We start from the raw sequence: 20538 nt of genomic DNA, 5'->3' as shown, positions 1-20538 counted from the left end.
TTATACAGTCCTCCTGTAAGTATGCCTCCTGAAGCACTTCTAATTTTACTATTCGTAATTATAAAGCTCCATCGTGACGGCCGCAGTGAAATCTAGTCTTGGGGGCATCGCAAGACTCCACTTCAAAAGCTGTCTCTAAAGTACTTGTAGGAAACCAAGCTTTGTAGACAGCTATGGAAATATGAAGGGGATTTCGCCTCTGCCTTATCAATTATAGTACATTTTGGAGATTTGAGATAGACATGAAGAAATGTATAATTGATTAGTATAGTTTAATGCATAAACTTATCATTGCAATTTTCTTTCCAAATGAATGTTTTGTCTGTTTCTGACTACTGGTGTCACTTAGTGTGGCACAGTGACACGAGTGGTGAACGGAGAGCCGCAATCTTCCCTAAATCGCACCGGAGCGTTTATATTTTTACTTTGAAAGTGCTCTTACTCTTCAGCTGAATTGGAGACTGCTAGGACTGCACATTTTTACCTTCGAAGGTTCGCAACGGGGAACACATTACCGAACTAAGGTTCGAAGCTTTGTTGATGCTAATTTGCATAATGTATTGATGATGTCACATTAGCTACTAGTGTATAGATTTGAATGAAAATCCTACTTTTTATTTTTACAGGTAATCCATATTAACAAAATAAAACATGCCCTTGTAGTTTAAAATAAGATATTTATATTTACAAGCACATGGTTTTATGTATGATCACGATGGGTCGAATGCCTCCTCTCCTTTGTAAACTTTCTTCTGTAGCCTGGTATACATGTATACAAATCAGATGTTTTAATTCAGGGGCATCAGAAGACTCAACAACAACAAATCGTTTCATGTTTTATTATTGCAGCACACACAGCTCTCAGACTGACTCGCTCTTCCACCTCCCTTCACCTTTCCTCCCCTCTCCCTGCGCTCCTCCCCACCTTTACCCCATTAACCCTTTATTGGGTGCATTAGCAAGCTACAGTATTCAAACATTGTCAATTTCAAGAAATAAAAAATCGATGTGATTGTCACGGGGCGAACATTCGAAAGTCTGGAGACCGATCGAACCTTTGAACATTCAAAGACAGTCCTAGAGCCTGCAGCCCAAACAGCGCAGGCCAGAGCCACAGTAACAATATGTGTAGTAGTCTGCTATGGCATCAGAGATGATGCCACATAATCCATGCATAACTCCAGAAGCACTAATAGTCCCTGACTGTATGTTCTTTTACCACTGAATGAAGTCAACATACATTGGTCATCGTTTTTCAGACATTATATCTGTTGCTACAATGATTATGTCACTGCAGGAATCAATATGTATCCCATTATACAGAAAAACATCCTGCATAGATTTGCAACATAATGGAGGGAGGTCTGTGTGTGTGTGGGGGGGGGTAATATTGCCTCTATTATGCCATAGACGCTGATGCTTTTGTTGTTTCAAGCCTGTTCACACAAAGACAGCTCATCTAATGCGATTTCCTGACCAGCTGTATCCAGATCATCTTTAATGCAGAATACTGTGATTTTGCAAGGGCTTGTGTCTGTGTTGTAGTTTAGATTGTCTGCATTGTGTCATCAATCCTGTTCTCTGGTACTTGTGATTTGGAATGGGATTCCTTCCAATAAAAAGCACATATATAATTATCATTAGTTTTTTTTCTTTTTTTTTGCTTACAGCAAGACGAGGTTTAATTATTTTTTTCAGCAGATGGAATCGCTTGTTTGCAGTGGGATAAAGCAGCTGTTGTCATCTTGTTTAATTCCCCCTCCCTCGCTGGTTATCGGAAGGTGGCCCATGAATTGTCATTCGCAGATTGTACCCTCGATCGGCAGTCTCCACTCCTCGGCAGTGGGGGATTTTTTTGACACTTCTCTCAGTGCAGTGAAGTACCCAGATTATGAGGTGTTTTTGCATTCAGTGTTTCCTCTAAGAGGTGCTGTTTCTTTCTTCACACATACGTTCATTTTATGTGAGAGAGAGGATCTGTTCGTGTTGAGTTTGTTTATTTACACAGACGTTCATTTAGAGGATACTTCGGTTGACTTAATCAATGCACTACTAGCACAGAAAGCAGGCTAAACGCTACTCTTAAACCCACACAGAAATGTGGTACAGAAACTGTGCCTTTCTGTCTAACCATGAGAAGGAAGTTGAGTTAAAGCGCAGGAACCTGTCGCATGTTCAGTTGTGTTTGCAGATAAAGAGATTTATAAAGGGCTGGAATAAGAATGGTGTTCGATTTTACTCTGGCGATTCAAGAGCCCCAGCCTGATTATGTTTACAAGTGCATGAAATTGAATCTTTGAAGCTCCCTTCAGATGCCTTTCACAGAAAAGGAAACATCTGTTCAGCGCATTACACATGAATATTTTATTTAATTTAAACCTAGGAATAGTTCTATTCTGAAAGCACTCAAATGGCCAGATTAAATCAAAACTTTGACCCACCCGCTAAAAGAAAACTTCAAACCTGTACATCATAGCGGTTGCATTTCTAATTAGAAGAAAGTGGCATCTAACTAAAAATGAACCCACAACTGAGTACAGTTCGGTAGTTTTCTATTAGCGTGTGGGTCAAAGTTTTGATTTAATCTGACCCTAAGTTTCATGTTTTACAAACACAACCTTTACATCCTCTAGCTCAATCAAACCTAATGAACGTTTTAATATTAACAGAAATATTGAGTCATCTGTGTCTCCTAATTGATTTTGCCAAATTGTTGGATATAATTCAATGTTCTCTGCAATACTTTGCTACTTTGCTTTGGTTGTTACTTGCCATACCTTAGAATAATAACATCTTCGAAGACTTATATCAATAGACTGTAGGGGAAATACAGTGTAAAACAGCTGTGTAACATCTGTTTGTGTTAAAGCATTGTAGACTTATTTTGCTGCCCATTATTACGTCCATTCAGTATGACGAATGTTTACAGTGGCAGATGACACAAACCAAAATAAGTGATACACAGCTTTGAATATAGTAACATATTGAATAACAGGACATAGCACAAGATATAAAGTGTGTTGGTTGTTGTATTTTGAACATAGAAAACGAGAATCTTTCTCTGTACCAGCTTGGTATATGTTCATATTTAGGCTGCTTATTCAAATTCAGTTTGGGTTGTTTAATCTGGAAGTACAATGTGAAAACTCCTATAAATCAACTGTCAACTATCAGTCTCACTTTAATCTGGGCAAAAGTTTGGCTCTTTTTCTGAGCTGCAATGTGAATGGACAGCCATTATTATTATTATTATTATTATTTCTTGGCAGACGCCCTTATCCAGGGCGACTTACAACATAAGTGAAATACAAAGTGCAAGAATACAGTTAAGTACAAAGTACAGCCATGTCAGGTGAACAGTAACAGTGGCATTTGTATGTGCCCTTTCACCTTAGAAAACAAATGTAAAAATGACATTGTGGTGTGCGTTTTGTACATTTTCAGGTGATTTTTTAAATAAAAATGAAATGCTGTAGCGACCCAGCCAAGAGAACAGAGTCATTTTTCTCTGAGGCGCATATCAGGATCCAATTTTCTCTCTCCAAGCAAGCTGAGCTCATGAGTTCATGAGGAATAGACTATATGTGAATGTGACGCTACAGTTTTCTCAGGGAAGGCATCATTGATGCCCTTATACTTTCTCACACTTTATTACAATTCCTCACAAACACAGTGTTTTCTGCATATTTCTACAGGGATGCTCCTCATGCTGGAGGTGAACTTTGTTTCTTTCCTCCTTTATTTTTTAGGAGTATATCTGATCCCCCCCCCCACACACACACATAAGCGCACCGCTTTTATACTCTCTGTGACTACAAACCTAGATCAGAAGAACCAATGTTAATGTCTGTTAATTAAGCATATAATTGGTTAAATTAAGTAATTGACAGCTCAGCTGGAATGATTAGCAGAAGACACTGATGATTTGCATGCCCAGGTTTGGAGATCTCTTCTCTATAGAAACACCAAGAGTATTAAAAAACATTTTATGGAAAATAGAACCCTCGTTTTCTATCCTGATTAAAGCATTTGTTTCCATATATGATTCTCCCCCTGGGTATCCATGTGGATACTCTGAATATTTAATGGGCACTTGGGAGAATCAGAAGACATCAGCTGTACAGTTAGGATTTGTTCAGTGAGACCAGAGCGTGTTGAGAGCAAAGCATGTTTTGTTTTTTTGTAATTGTTCTACGTTTGGATTCATATAATCTGTAGGCTTTGTGGCCATTACACCTATTCACTAGTCATTTAAGCAATTTAAATTGGTTATGCAATCATATGTATTGTATTTTGTAATTTAGATCATAATACATGTTCCTAGTGAAGAAATAAAAACATTGCACTGTGCTAAGGACTCTTAGGGATACTATGAGTATGCACATATTAATTGAATTTGGTTAAGTTTTCTGTAGCATCAAACATTTAATGCTAGATTTTATTATATTGCTTCAGTATCCATTGCAGTCCATCCACAAAAGTGTAAATACAGAACAGAGCTATCTTGAACATTAAGACTGGGCTATTAAAATATTCTCCTATGCTTCCCTCTGGCTGGATTTCCCCCAGCTACCCTTGCAGTTCGTATCATGTGGAGTTTTCTGTTATTAATTTGACACTTGTTCAGCTCTCATGATTGTTCTGCAGGAATCTCATTTGTGAATGTTGTGGCTTTGGTGTGCAATGCTTACAAATAACGCAACCATGGAATTGCAGCCAGAAATGGGGATCGAGCTAGTGTGTGGAGAGGTAGTGATATTTCACAGTTGCTTCAGAGGTCGAGTACATCACGATGTGTTTATTTTTTAAAGTACAGCCCAAATCATTATTATTTTGTTCATAGGATTTTTGCTATTCACTCCATGCTATTCAGCAGAAGGCATTTTTGCTTTTATCTCAGAAATGTCCCATTTCAGACGATTGTTTGAGAGACCGATGTTCTTCCCCGTGGGATTGTCTGACCCTGAGGCTTATTTTGAAAAACAAGCACAGCGAGGATGAATGTAATGTCAAAGTACTTTGACGCCATTTGTATTTTACGTCATGATATTTAATAAAAGCAAAAGAGTACTCCTCTAAACAGAAAAGCTCATGTCCTAAAATAGTGTTTTTATACATTGCAAATTGAATGCATTTTCAACTCCCTATTAAGATAAAATACTGAGCTTTTTGCTAACTCACAATTAAGTCCACCAGCAGCACTCACTCAGAAACCACATTAATATGCAGTTTGTTGTTTTGGATTTGCTAGATGAACGTATCCTGACCTGTGTAGATTTCCCTGAGGAATACATCATTTCCAATTTACCCTGACAGTCGTTCTATTTCAACATTGAGATTTAAATTACCCAGTCTAAAAGTGGCACTGAACTCTAGCCTAGAGAAGTAGCGGGCCCTGCCAGCTAAAGAAAGCATCTTTCCGTCGGACCTGTTGTTGGGAGAATCAGTCCCATCTCTCAAACTGAAGTCCCGAGAGCTGGTGACGTCTGTATCCAGCGAGTGTCCTGTCTATCTGCCGTCAGAGATCAGGTGGCCGCTTTTTTCCCTTCTGCTGCTAATTGCCTCGACAAGAAAGCTTTTCAGACCTACAGATTACTTCACAGGCAGAGCCCGAGAGAGTCTGTAGGAAGGACAGTGTCTCAGTGTTGGTCGTGTTATTCACATGCCAGGCACAGCGCAGGACGGGCAGTGAGGGAAGAACAGTGCTTTGTTAAACAACCCATTTGTTTTCATTTATGGACCTGGCCTGAGATTTGTCGATCACTGCAAGTCTGTATCTTAGCGACTGAATGAAGAGACCAAACTTTTTTGTTCTTTCTTTATTCGTATTTATTAGAAGAATACTTTTATTTCCACAGCTACATAAGTATTTTTTTTCTTCAAGCACCAGAGCCTTTTGAAATTGCAGTAAACACAGCCACCACGGGTCTTCCGTAGCTCCTCTGTATTGTTTTGTTCACTTTCACACAAGATCTGCCTGTAAGTGTGGGTCACTCTGGCAAGGTGATAAATAACTTAAAGCAGCTGAAATATCTGAACGCACATTTTTTGAACAAATAATCCAGTTGTGCTAAATTCATTTTAGAATGTAATATTATCTTAAAAATGTAGATAGAATTATTATTTTTGGTACAATTAACGATACCTGGGACAAAATCGTATCTAGTTCATATGATGCTAATAAAATGGTATCACTAAGCAAGCAGGTGCATATCTTAAAAACTACAATATATAGGCTATTCATAGTTCATTCAACAGTTTTATGCAGAAGATGAATTATTGTTTGCTTATCTATTGTAGTACATACATACGCAGTGTGTTCAGACACTGTAGGCCCACAGATTTAGTCCATCCTAGGAAGCCAATCGTGCTGCATACATCAAGCGATGCAATTTAAAGGATTAAATGAGCGGACTACCTCAAGGGACAGACGCTTGTCCTAAAGACAGAGAGTGCTGCTAACATAAAATGAAGCATCTGTTACAATTCAAGATGAGGGAAGTCAATTTAAAAATATCTCAGTGCTGAGGTCATTTAGTCCTACTGCTGGAAGTGGTAAAGAACGTAAATGGCGACATTTGAACCTGCGACTTCCTGACGACACAGAAATATAAATCCCGTAAACATATATTTTCTTAGAACATTTCTATTATGAATAGGAGATGAATGAAAAGTTTGTAGAGTAAGATACAGCAGTGTAACAGAAAATAACCCATACATTTACCTTCTTCAGATACATTTTGATGCTAAGAAGGTACGGCATGGCCACACATGCAGCACCATTTAGGTCAGTTGCGGTAATTTTTTTGACTTCAGCAAAGGGATGTGGTCTCCGAGGAACGCAGTGGCGTGCCTCAGGAGTTTTCTGAACAAGCCTGCAAGCCAAGCATGCAAAGTCATGGATGGTGACCTTCTTGTTATGGAGTTTTTACTGACCTGTCAAGAGCTCCTTCCAGTGGCCAATCACACAGGCACCCTGGGGACGGCTGCCATCTGTAGAGCAGGGCAGAGACGCACTGGTGCTGGTGCGGATCCTTCACGCAGAGTGGAGACTGTCACCCTGTCCCCTCTGCACTTCTGAGGGAATTAAACACCCCCCCGCACATTGAATTAATTTCTGTTGCAGCCCTGTAAAGCTGCCGAATTCATTTTGAAAAGGTATCCAAAGTCTGGCTGTTGTTGCTGTATTTTGTGAACAGACAAGTTTGTTTAACAAAATATAGCCGTGTTGAAAAGAGATGAGCAAACAGTGGATGTGCTACTTGTTGGATAAAATGGGAGAACTCATAATTTAATTCCTTTAAGTCCTTACACTGTCGCTCCATGGTGTTTAAGAATCGAAATGCGGGAAGCTCAACTAATTGTATGAATCCGTCTCTTGCCTTGTGCTGTTGGCTTTAATAGCTTCATATACTAAAGCTGTCAGAGATGTGATTCCTATTACCAGTGCTGTGTTATGAAAGAAGAAGTGTGAAATAAGTGAAAAACAAGAGGTGAGCAGCTCAGGGATAAACTATACCTTTACCCAGATGGAGAAGACAGAATCCGAACCCTAGCCTTGTTCCTTCAGTCAGTATCGGGTTCCTTTTCATCCCAAACGCTAAACCAAACTTCTCTGTTTAAAGTGTACCTTGCTGTATTCCCCATGTCTTACAGGAGAGTGAAGGCTCTTTGTCCAATCTCTTGATGCTCTGTGGGGATCATGGGATGTCTGAAACTGGAAGCCATGGGGGATCTTCAGAACATGAGGTTAACACGCCCCTCGTTCTCATCAGCCCAGCCTTCAAGAGAAAAGGTGTGCCTCTTTAAAAACGGTCTATTTTAGCCCACTGCTCTTTCATTTCTTCTGTCTTGGTCCTCCCCACATCTGATGACTTCATGGTGCTTTCTGTAGATCATTCCTCGGCCCTGGTGCTGATGCGGTTCCCCGTTCCCTCTATAAACGCTATAAAATAAAAGCGGATTGCTCTTACTCACAAGGCGTTTGTCAATTTCGTTTTAAGAGGCTGAAACAGTAAAACATAAACACCGTTGAAGTGCACTGCACGGAAAGGCAGTTTATGATTTTTAATTTCCTCTCTGGAGCTTAATTCTGACTGGAGGCCATCTCTGGATGTGTCCGTGGCACTTTATTTAACATAAATGTGCCTGCTGTGTTTATGACCATTGATGGCACTGATGAATAGTTAATTAATTTCATCCCTATTTCCATCTGGTTTTCAACGCAGTAGCGTTGCTTGGAGTCCTTGGAGACTTTAAAAGCAGGAGGTTAATATGATGTGTTACTGTCCCTTTTTATGTATTGATCTTTTGTGTTTAAATGTCTTAGATTCACGGTAGCCTGGTAATCATTGGCAACTGATGACTAATTTGTGCTTAAACTAGTTTTCTCATTAAGTGGCCTTTTGTGTTTTGTTGTGGAGACGGTGCATGTTTACACCAAAGGATTTAATTTCTGTGCCTCTTCTAATCTCACCTGCCTGAATGCAGTTATCGCCCCGTGTGCCCTGTGTCTTCCTGTGTGGTTATTAAGATCACAAGAAGTGCTACAACCAATTATCCCGCTGCATAGTTGACGTTAAGCTATTAACCTGCAGGACTGCTCCACGGGCTAGTCTTTCTTTCTTTCTTTCTTTCTTTCTGCCGAGGTCCTGACTTCTGATTTTTTTGCTTTCTCAGGCACATGATTAGAAAATGCTCTTTCGGCTACTTCTAAAACTCTCCAGGAGCACAGGACCAAAGTCTTCCTGCCCACACAGTCCACTGTTATTTCATCTCTATACCCTGTTGTGTGCAGCAAGGAGCTGAAACCGCTGCTGTGTGCAATACCTAAACAATAATACAGGCTTAGTTCTGAAACCTCTGTTCTCCGTTACAGACTTTGTTTTTCTCCGCTGCTCCTATTTCCTTTCTTACCTTTAGTGCATTTTATTTATTTTTACCCTGCTTTATATTGCTAATGTACTACACAGAGTATGATGTTAACCTGCTGGCTTTGCCCTGCTACCTACAGAAATATAAGAGGCATTTTTTTCACTAAAATAATTGAATTCTTAAAATTATAGATGAGAGAAGAGAAAAGAAAAAAATATGAGTTTATAGAATATTGATTGTCACTTTTCTTTGGCACATATTTTTCTAACTGTCAGTTTGTTTATCCGGTCCATTGGCCAGTGTTTAGTGAATATGAGGGGCAACATAGGGGCATGCATTCCTTGGGAGATTGTTTCCAACTAAGATAACATTAGCAGCTACACATTTGCTCCCTTTGCCCAGCTCATGGTTTAATCAACTCTTCTTGCAGTGGGCTTCGAGACCCCGCAGTCGGTGGAGCAGGTGGACGTGACTCCCACGCTGTCCCTCGGCCTTGGCCTTCCCATCTCTCAGAACAACGTGGGGCGCCTGATCCTCCCGGTGTTTGAGGAGAGCTCCCTGAGGGATCGGCTCCGATTCCTGCACCTCAACGGCTTGCAGCTGAGCCATCTGATAAAAGACAGCACCCCTTCTTTCGAAAAAGGTCAGTTTTTCTGGTATCTCGGGGGGGTTCAAACCCACAAGCTCTTGTCGGGGGTTGTCCAGCACAGCGTTTGCTGCCTTGCATTGCACTGAAACCTGCACCCAACAAAGTGGTTGTGCTGTCATTTACCCTCATTATAGCGCAATTAAAATGGTGTGAAGGAAGCTGTTCGTCTTATCCAGCTGCAAGCAGTTAACTGATGAGAGTTTTATCATCCATCCATTGCTTGGCAGTGTATTGTGCACAGGCCACTGATCCTAGTGACCGAGATCACTTTCTGCCCTGATCCACAGTGTAATGTGGCACACCTGGGGACCACCGCAGCACAGATCTTCACATGACAAACTCTGTGGTTGCCTTTGTGGAGTTGACAGCATCCTGCCTTGGCCTGTATTGTTTATTTCTATAGGTTTAATATGCAGCTTGGGTGGATAGGGATTTTCCTTCCTGTGCATGACAGAGAAAGTATCAGGATAAGGTGGGCACAAACCATAATGATTTAGTTCAGTTTTAAACTATATATTTCACTTATGTGAATGTGTGTGTGTGGTTACCCTTGATTTTGCATTTCACCAGATTAGCATGGGTCTAATTACACCCTGTTCCCCTGCTATGCCCAGGAGGAGCCGATTTAAATGAAATGCAATTCCCTGAAGTCTAATTTCTTACTTGCTGTGTCTTATTATGAGCGCTCTGCGTGATGCACTGTAATTCTTTTTTCTTACATTAATCATTTATTTTCCATGCTATTACATGATTCTAGCAAATGTAGCTTTCAGTTTACAAAAGGTAGCTTTGAGTTTACAAATGTAGCTGGGTCCTCAAATGTCTCATCGCCAGGATGTGTACATAAACAAAAGGAAATTAGCATTTTGTTGTGTCTTTTTGTGTTTTTGAAAAGCTCTCTATTTACTTTGCTATCTGTCTGATCTAGATAGCCTGCAATAGAAGAAAACCTCTAAGAAAACAGAGCTACAGAGAAGGAAACATGCAATATAGCTTTGTGAATGTAAATGGTACACTGTGACTTTCATATTGATAGATGAAGAACTGTTCTACCTTTTAATAAATGCAGTTACTGAGACTGAGAAATCGTCAGCATTTGCCACATAGCTTTGTGAATTAATAGCTGTGTAGTGATTCTTCATAGAAAGAGAATCAACCACAGAAAACATCACTTTGGGAAGAATCCTACAATGGGTTAATCATATCTCAATGGTAACCCTGACAATTGTACATGCTTTTGTCACAGCAGTTATCAATGTACCAGTGTTATCAATTAACTTCTGCCCTAAAGGTTTAAAGATGTAGCTGGTTGAGAGACATGGCATTTATTTCACTATGAAATGGAATGCATAGTTGATGAAGCTCAAATTGTATTTTGTTTAGAATACATGAAAAGCATTCTTTAAAAGTCACCATTTTCTTAAATTTGTCCCCATCGTACAGTGAGCCTATATATTTTTTACAATCTTGAATAATTTATTCATTGCCACACATAAAATAAAATAAAAAACTTGATGGAGAAGTTGAAATCCTGTGCGAATGAAAGGAAAGTGTTGTTCAACAGCCAGGTAAACATGTCATACTGCTCCTCCAATTGCAGAAGACGGGACAAGTACATTTTGATATGTAAACTGAAGCGAATCACAGAGAAGACAGAGCCATCGCGTTCTCATTCTAAGTGCTAATGACAGCAATACGTCTTCTTTTTTTACATTGCAGTATTCTGCTCTTTAATCGGCTTGCAGCAATACTCAGCTGAATGATTTATGCTCATTACTTTAAAAAAGACTGATAATTAATCAAGGATACCTAAGGTTCCTAACAATGCCGTTTAACTCACAACGGAGTGCCACCAGCTGGACAAGGCATTGTTCGCAGAAGGCCCAAATTACTGGACTTCACCCTGCTGTTTCTCAGGGTAAATTTGCCCACAGAAAATTCAACTGCATCTTCCTTTCATCCTGGTTGCCACAGCAACTCCGAAGGTGTCTGGAAGCAGATGACGGCTTCGAGCGGCATCTCTCTGGACCGCCAGACAGAAGACGATAATTAAAACAACGCATCGCCTCACCCAGGCAATAATCATTGTCTTTCGTCAGCAGAACTGAGATATTTACAGGTGGCAAGTGTAGACTGGGGCTCTGTGTTTATGATACAGCCACGCCTTCACTCCATATTTTGGAATATCTCCCAAGAAATCACGTCGATTCATTTATTTTGGCAAAAGTATTTCATTCGGATGATGACTGCTGTTCTCAGGCCTGTTCTGAAATAGTGGTCTATGTTTAAGCGTAACTTGGGAGTTGTGCCTCAGACAACAAACACAATTAAACGTGATTATTTGAGTTTACCCACAGAGCGAAGAAGATGCACTAATACCTATACCACACTCCTGAGAGCACAGATGTGAATACTTTATTCAGTATTTCTATTTATATTCTCATAAGCAGGCTCACAAGCCTAGCAAACACAGGATCCATTTGGGACATTTGGGATTCTACCTCATTAAAGCAAATACCCTCATTGTCTCTGTTCTTGCAGTTTGAAAGTGTTTGAAACAACAATAACAACTTTCCTAATAGAACCTGTGGCTTAAAATGCTAATGGCCTTTTCTGCTATAATTATCTTGTCTATAATTGTACTGTTGAAGCAAGGCAGATTATTTTTCGCTAGGCTTTGTTTTATTTCAATTTTATGATTTTGTGCTGGGAGGCACATTTGTATTCCAACACAATTGCACTCTCTAATCCGCTAAGTGAAAGATTATTGTATTGTTATGAAAAACATGGAAGGAAAATGTGTTTGGGTTGTGGATTATTATTATTATTATTATTTTTAGCAGTTGTGATTGTTATTATGACGATTAATAATATGATTGTGTACAATAAGTTTGAGATCTGTAATATTGGTTAATAAAATTGGCGAGGTAATAAAAGAACGCACTAAACCTTGAACAACCGCACGCTTTTAAGTTACTTTATTGATGTTTCTGGCCTGCTTCATATCATCTGCGTTGTTCTGTAATTTCACTTAAATGGCTTTGTCTCCGCTGACACAGCCTGGAACATCTTCAGTATGCGTTTTCACCCAGCCTCTTTATCTACACTTTATCAGCAAGGAATTATGCCAGACTTTAAAGGTCAGACTCCAGCGAGCTTTTCATTAGGGACACTTTATCTTGCTGATCCCAGGGACATTAATGAAAGAAAAATAAACATCTCTTCTGAAGTACAGCTGGTCAAAACAAGTAATGGGGAAAAAATTAACGAGAAACATGTTGCCTTAGTGCTCGGTAACCTTGCAGGCTGTTTTGTGATGTGGTGGAGGTGTATTATTTGGCAGAACTCTATGTCCATTAACATATAGCTCTTAGACGATTGGTGTAACTATGGTAATGTGCTCCTGATAACATCAGATATAGTCGACTGCTTTGTTCTAAGAGAACAAAAAATACATCTCGAGTAGACAATTTCTTGAGTTTCAGGACTGACGCTGGAGGGAACTGCAGAAATAATCTAAAATGCTGCTTTTTTCTCAGCTAAGGTCCTCAAACCTGTTTCAGATCAGAGCGACTGAGCTCATTCCCTGGCCTCTGGCCATAATATGTTGTCAGCTAGGATCAGGGACTGTCGAAAGTGGTGAATAAACTAGGGATGGCATCCTGAACATCAAACACTTACAGAACTTAACCTGACAACGATTCTCTCTCAGCTCCTGCTACAGTAGAGGAAATGTTTATCTACTTCCAATCTTCTCCACAAGCAACCTGAAGGCCTCTGAGAAAAGTCCATTAAGAAAGTCTGTGTGAGTGGCTGACTGCAGGCTGCTGTCTGAATGGAGTTTTTTAGAAATATAAATGAACTGAAACCAACAGTCCAGCAGGATGTTCCCGGCGAAGACTGGTCTCCAGTGTTGGTTTATATAAACTTAGAATACTAATACTAGTGTCAAGAAGTGTCGCATGAGAATAATGTATTTAAAGATATATATATTTGTATTAGTGTGACAACTGTATACAAGATTTCACAATCTGTACTTTGCACATACAAAAAGTAATTAACATCATATTTACAGAACAAAAATTACAGTTCTCTGAAAGTGTTTTATTTCATGTTGCTGTGGTTGTATTTAATCATGATCTAATAATACATCAATATGTTCAAAAACATCTCTAAAATGCCACAAGGCCAACATATCAGATCCTCCTGCCAGGGCAGCTTCATAAGAGCCCACAGGGATCCCGACCGACAGACAGATAATTCGATATGATCAGAAATACAACTAAACATGTATTTTTCCACTTCCTTTATTATGCGATGGTATTGATTTTTGAATTCTAATTTAGTCTTCAATGTGTTCATGTTTTGGCTGTGCTATACCTCCTTTGAATCGGGTATCGGTTACATAAATTTAAAAAACAACAAAACTAGAACTGGATAGCCAGAATCACACGTGGAAATGCTGAGCTGGTTTCACTTCACTTTAATGGCGGTACTCAATCATCCAATTTAGACATGGACACCGCTGTAAAACTTATTAGGGGTCTGAGAATAAACAGAAACTAGACAGATTTCCACACAGACAATAACAGCGGTGTGTCAGTACTAGTCCATAGCCTTCGTCAGCATTTGCCAGATAAGATGATAAGAGTGATAAAAACAGAAAAGAAAAACAGAATTTTGCTGATGTAATGGCAGCTGGGTTTGGAATGGAAAGGAGGTTAGGAGTTAACTTCCCTGCTTTAAACTGCACTTTAATGTTATTCTACTTTGCTTCTTTTCTCACAGCATGATGATTGATTTAGTTTTCTGCATGCACATGTGCTCATGGAGGGAAAATGAACTTCTGGAGTCTTCTAGCAGTGTGACAGCCCAGAAAAGCACAATCTTCTCTCAGAAGCCACTGCTACTTCTCACAGCAGGAACGCAATATGAATGTTTCATATATTTTTCTCTCATACACACATTTTCCAAAACATGGAAAGGATGCGATGCCTTAATGAAAAAATATAAATGTGTTGGGCAATGCCCTGCCTCCGGCTAATATCGAATTGGTATTCATGTTTACAATGGGTTTCCACAGGTGAGGCAGAGGAACAGGTGAGATACGCATACTGCTCAGTTAATTGTTATAAAGCTGGAGATTGCCTTAAGCTGCCATGGTTGTTAGTTTAATTAAAGTATGCCCCCACCAATGACAAACCTACATTCATCATTTAAGTAATTTGTGTCTCATCTATTGATTTAAACAAGCAGACCATTTTTTCCAGTGATTATACAATACTGCACTTTCAGTAAAATTCTGTTCTGCTTTTTTTAACCCGATACATGATGTTGATGCAAAGTCTTGGTGCTTAACTGCAGATTATAAGAGAGCACCAATATTGGCAAAACAATATCTTTCTTGATTTCCATCTGTTTTGGTCTTTTCTTGTCCAAGCTGCATTAACAGATCCAGGCATAGAATAGACACAGACGTAGAATAATGGCCGAGGTGACTGAGAGGGAACGAGATGGAGGCGGCGCAGTTTGTTAATTGCCTCCATCCTACCCAGTGACCAGATCACACGGCACAGTATATTGAGCGGGACCCCGTTTCATCTCTGCAAGTGGGAAATCATAACTGTGCAGATAAGAGTGTCGGAACATGAATCTGCAAATCTAAAAAAGAGCTACGGGTGTGCATTTCTGTATATTAAAATGATTCCACCAAACTTGAGTGCTTTTAACTTGAATTACATATTATTCAGGTTTTTGTTAATTGCTTAACCCTGGATTACATTAATTGGGCTTCTCCCTGCCTGTCTTTTGTGTGGTGGCTTCGCTGATTGGGTTGATCTTAGTTTTTTAATAGCTGTAAATAGTCTGCCTGAATGAAAGCAATGTTACAACAGCTGTGTTCGGTTTTCAGATTGCTGTGGCCTTGGCTGTAATTACCCAATTAGAACAGGGGAGAGACGGGAATTCGTTTTATTCTAGCTCAGTGCGATTTCATGCGAGATTGATTAATTAAATGTTTGGCAAAATACTAATTATATAAAAGCTGAAATGCAGTGTACATGTTTGAAAAACTTTGCAAGAAATACTTGTCTTTTCAAATTAATAGTTCATTGTTTTTGTTCAATGCTTGACTCATTCACTATCCCTTTAGTTCTGTAGTTCATCAATCCAAACACTCTAAACTCAGGAACAGACATACAAATCATCTGGTTGAAGATATCTAATAATCTGATTATATCTGGATATTAATTAGTAGAATTAGTAGTAGTATAGAAAATGGTTAAATTAGTAGTTCAAAATGCTTTGTGTCTTGAAATGCCTGCAATTGTAAGATGTTACATTTATGTAGGTTTAATTTGCAGTAAGTCTTTGGCAAGATAATGTGTGCTATTCTAAGATAGTTCAATAGTTTCTTCAGTGAGAATGAATACATTACACTTTTATTTTACTTTTTTAAATACAATTAATTCCCTTGAGACTTTATCTTGCAGGTCATGCTTTTACTGTCTTCACTGGGGATTGTTTTACATCTTCAGTAGCATTTTCATTTTCCACTTCTACTCTGAGAAATTAAGCTCTGAGTCTTATCTTTCGTTTACGTTTGTCTGTTGTGCCCAGCATCCAACTGGGGAGATTTTAAATCATGGCTTTTATGTTGTTGTAGCTGAAATAAACTATTTTCACTTGACACCTATAATTGTTTGCTTTTAAATACCCATTTACATGAATCCAACAAACAAGACACATCCCCAGAATAGTGGTACCAAGTGCGCCTGCAGACTGCATGTGTCTGTGGTGTTCAGCCCGTCAGGAGGAGGCTCGGTATAACTAGGGTTGATGCTGTCATTGTGTGTTCAGGAGAAAGCTTGGCAATTGCTCCTTGGCATTGTCTCAGCTCTCCTCTTGGAGAGAGATAATATGCTGGCACTTCAGCACTGTTAATTGGGAGCTAAAACCACTGGGCAGATCCTGAACGTTAGTGTCTTTAATGTGAGACAGCTGGCGCTGAGGGGACAGCGAACCCCAGGGTCTGTCCTCTCGTGGGCTTAGTGGAGGGATATAGAGTGTCACATGGAGCAACAGAAAGAATGACAGAGAGTGTGGTCTAATCTGCATGAATCCCAGCACTGGGCCCCACGATTCAGCTCTCTCAGGCGCTCAATACACGGCCCACAGTGGAACACAACCCCCGCAGTCTAGAACCCTGCAGTTTTCTCGACCAGCTGGGAGCAAAGCTTCTCAGCCCTGGCCAATTGTATGACACGCCAAAAATCAGAGATCGGACTTCAATAAAAGAGCTTTAGTCCTTCAGTGTTAAATTAGCCCCAGCCTCTTATACATTGTGTAATGCATTTTGACATAATAATTAAATGGTCTTGTTCATTGTTATTTCTATTCACTCTATTCTATTCTCTTTGTATTCTTGTCAATGGCAATATTTTTGTATTCCATCTTCTACAGGATCATTAAAAAGTCTGGTATAAAACCCTCCAGTCTGCCTCATTCAGTTTTGCATTACATTATTAGGTCAAAGCCATTGGGTGTGTGGAAGATAACCATCCTTGTAAAGGCCTGTGGCTAAAAGATCAAACTGAATAAGACCCCACAGGACAATCTCTGAATACACACAACTTTTTAGAGTTTAGAATATTTTAGAGTTGCTTATCAAAAAATACAGTTAAAAGACATCTCCTTATTTGTTTATTTGTTGTACCTGCCCAGACTTTGGGGTTTGCCCCAAAATGTGGGGTTTGATTTGATTATGTTTGGGTCAAAATGTATTACATTTCTTTGCTTGGATTGTCCTTTTCTTTCTTAAAATACTCCTGACTATTAAACACAAATAATAATTAACTATCACTATCAACAAAGGCCTTATTATTCTGTTTACGTTATTGGCTTCTTACACACCCAATACCTGATCAGCTCCTTAATTCGTGTATGCTTTAAATCCTTTATTTACTTATGCAAAATACATTCACAATTTACAAACAGTAGCTGATGCTCAATCACAGCTGATTCACATCATTCTTCTGTCAGGAGCTGCTGTTGTTCTTTCCCACTCCTAGGTCTATTTTTACTTTTTGTCACCTCTGTAATGCATCGTATTTCTTTTCCCTTCACAGATCCGGGTTATGAACAGTTCAGAATAGCTGAGAAATCCCATGGAAATTGGATGAAGCTGTATTTAGAGGGGAATACGTCAGAGGTCCTGAGCAACATGGGCAAGAAAGTGCTGAAGCAGTACCTGGAGGCCTTGAAGTCAATGAGCTCCTCCCTCAGCAAGCAGCTGGGCAGATACGACATGTATTCCATGATCGTGGGGCTCATCGTTGTTTTGGAGGTAAGAGTGGGTCCCGTCTTCAACACACTTTGTTTACAGTTCACCTTACATAATGGTATGAATACCTTTTTAAAGAACCAACTCTTTTATTACACGATTTTAAAAGTCAAATCTAAGCAGGTTGTTATTTCAATTAAGCTTCAATTAAGTAATGGAGAGTTCAATTAAGCAGGGTCGGGGGTCCCACAGGAACAGGGTTGGGTAAACTAAGGAGCCAGATGCTCTATATCATATCTCTGACTGCCACTGTATTGTCTGATGGGAGGGAGTGTTCTTAGTTGGGATGGGAGAGTTTGCTGGGAACAAGCAAGGAAACAAAACCCTGTTCACTAAGACAGGATGCTTCAATAAAACCACAACTTCAGCGTCACAGTCCTCTTTTAACAACTGCATACTTCCTCGAACATGCAATGAGACGGGAGCTGGTAAACCGAGGTGATTGCGTTCACTTCGATCCCCGAAGTTATTACAGAATTTGATGTTGTGGTTTGAGATGTTTTTTTCTTTCTTCCACTGCACTTAAATTAGTGGCTGCATTTGGATTCATTACACTTTTCTGCTCCTGTTTCCCTGTCTGGCCCCGCTATTCGTCTTGTGGGTTTCCAGGGAAACAGGCGGTCCGTGCTGCCGCTGAGGTTGTTTATGGGGGATGATTCATGAATCCATCCACCTTTACTGCTGAATTTACAGAACAACGGGAATGAGTGAGAGCGAGCGAGCGCACTGCTGATATTTGAAATAAACCGTTAAAATCCATTTCAAAACATACTTTACTGACAGCTGTATGCAGACACGACAAGCATGTGATTGCGCTGTGAAACTCATCATTCCAGGACCTTTTAAGTTAGCTGGCAGTTACTCATTTTTATTTTATTTGTAATATTAAAGTTTATCATATAACATCTGAATATATGTTTAAACCGCAGGCTGTTTCTCTAAAGGAGAAACTCAGTGTAGTCATCCCTGGACTCTGGCTTGTGGAGCTGTGGTGAAAAGGGCCTTATTTGACACCCTGGCTGAAGACTCTTGGAAGTGAAGAAAGGGAATAAAGATGAATCGTGATCCCTTCATTCTCCCAGTTGGCTGGCTGAAGTCCCGTAGAGGCTGCCATCGAAGTAAAGGGTGGCGGTTTTGCCCATTTCAAGGAGAGTGGCCAAGCACGTTAGAGATCAGAAAGGCCTCAACCAAACCGCTCTCAGCTGTGCTTCCTTTAAAGGGTGTTGGCACAGTATCTGGTGCTGTTGGAGATTGAGATTGTGTTTGTCCCTATGATACGTCCGTGCTCTCCTGTGACACGTCCGCTTTGAGAGCACAGTTGGGAATTGTAGGAAGCCCTGCCCGTCTCGTAAGCAGAGCAAAAGACTGTTTTCCGTACAAGGTGTATCATTTGCAGTATCTTGAGCTTTTTTGTGCTTTTTTCATCCTCTGTAAGGAGGGAACCGAATCAAAACACAAGTTGGTCTAACATTAATAATACAGCAGAGCACGTGTACAACCACCAAGACAAGCACGTCGAGGGGGAAAAAACAATGTTACAGTTACAAGCACACCGGCTGATGTAACTCATCATAGTTCTCACAAGGGTGTTTTATAGAGGATGTTGTCCGTTCTGAGTGGTGAGTAAATTCCACAAACTCCTGAAGCACTTTTTAAAGAAAGTATCAGTCTTTCCGCACCTTCAAGAATTTCCATGGAGACCTCCCTGACATAAAATGAGAAAAAGAAAAGATAGTATCAAGGAGAAGTGTATCTGTCAGCAGTTTGTCAAGGTAGAAATCCAAGGACATCCGCTTGACAGTTTTAAACTAATGTCCCTGACAGACGTGCTCTAGGGATTACTAGTTTTTGGACTCAGAATCACAATAGAAGCAGCAGCAGCAGAAAAATACAAGAAATACCTTTACAATGTAGCCCGCCTGCAGCCCGATTTAATTACCTCTTCACAGCCTTCTGTTCTCTGGATGTCTGAAGATAAATGCTTTTATCCATTTGTGGTTGTCTCCATTTGTTTATGCAATTTAGTCATCTTTCCTTGTTTCTTATAAAAATCTTAACTTCAAAGATAGAACTGTCCCACTTAGTAGTAAAGTAGTAACTGAGTAGAACAGGACTTTGCATGGAATTTACTTTTGTTACATCTTCATTTAGTATTCAGCGTCTCTAAGTGATAAAGCGAGAGCTCGACAGAATTTGACGACCATTTCCTGGGTGATGGCATTGTTGTTAAGCGCTGTCTGAGAGAAGAGCTATGTTTGATCCTTTTTCGCTAATAGATGTGTCTTCACAAGTTAGTCTTCTGCTCCTTGTCAGTTTATTTTTGTGTTCTCCATGCGCAACGCATTTCTCTTCCAGTTTTTACCAAAGCGTTGTGCTTCTGTTCAAAATCAGAACATCTTTTGCTCCCAATTGAAATGTGTCTACTCTCAGAAAACACTGCAGCTTCATATATATTGTGGTTCAGCTGTAAAACTACCAGTCTTTGTTTCTTGTGGCTTTGCAAAATGTGTCCTGGTTGTTTACTATACGGCATTGATGAACCTGAGCAGTTTCCTACTCCTGTAGAGCAATCTTCTCAGGAGCTCTCATTCTTCTAGTATTAGGACAAATCCTCTTTATTATTTTTTTTGTTCCTCCTCTCCCCCAAACAAAACTAATTTTCTTCTGACAGTAA

General features: G+C 39.8%; 1 protein-coding gene across 1 annotated transcript in view; it reads left to right on the top strand.

The window, feature by feature from the left end:
* The window catches only part of pigg (phosphatidylinositol glycan anchor biosynthesis class G (EMM blood group)), a 93602-nt gene that overhangs the window by 28088 nt on the left and 44976 nt on the right, over nt 1–20538 (top strand). Inside the window, exons 5-7 of the mRNA XM_066720758.1 lie at nt 7657–7795; nt 9305–9517; nt 17650–17867. Coding sequence (XP_066576855.1) covers nt 7657–7795; nt 9305–9517; nt 17650–17867 — 570 coding nt within the window. The remainder of the gene's footprint in view (nt 1–7656; nt 7796–9304; nt 9518–17649; nt 17868–20538) is intronic.

The sequence above is a fragment of the Amia ocellicauda genome, chromosome 13 (genome assembly GCF_036373705.1).
Source record: "Amia ocellicauda isolate fAmiCal2 chromosome 13, fAmiCal2.hap1, whole genome shotgun sequence".
Lineage (NCBI taxonomy): Eukaryota > Metazoa > Chordata > Actinopteri > Amiiformes > Amiidae > Amia > Amia ocellicauda.
The sequence above is the reverse complement of the archived record's forward strand: the minus strand, read 5'-3'. Positions and strand labels throughout refer to the sequence as shown.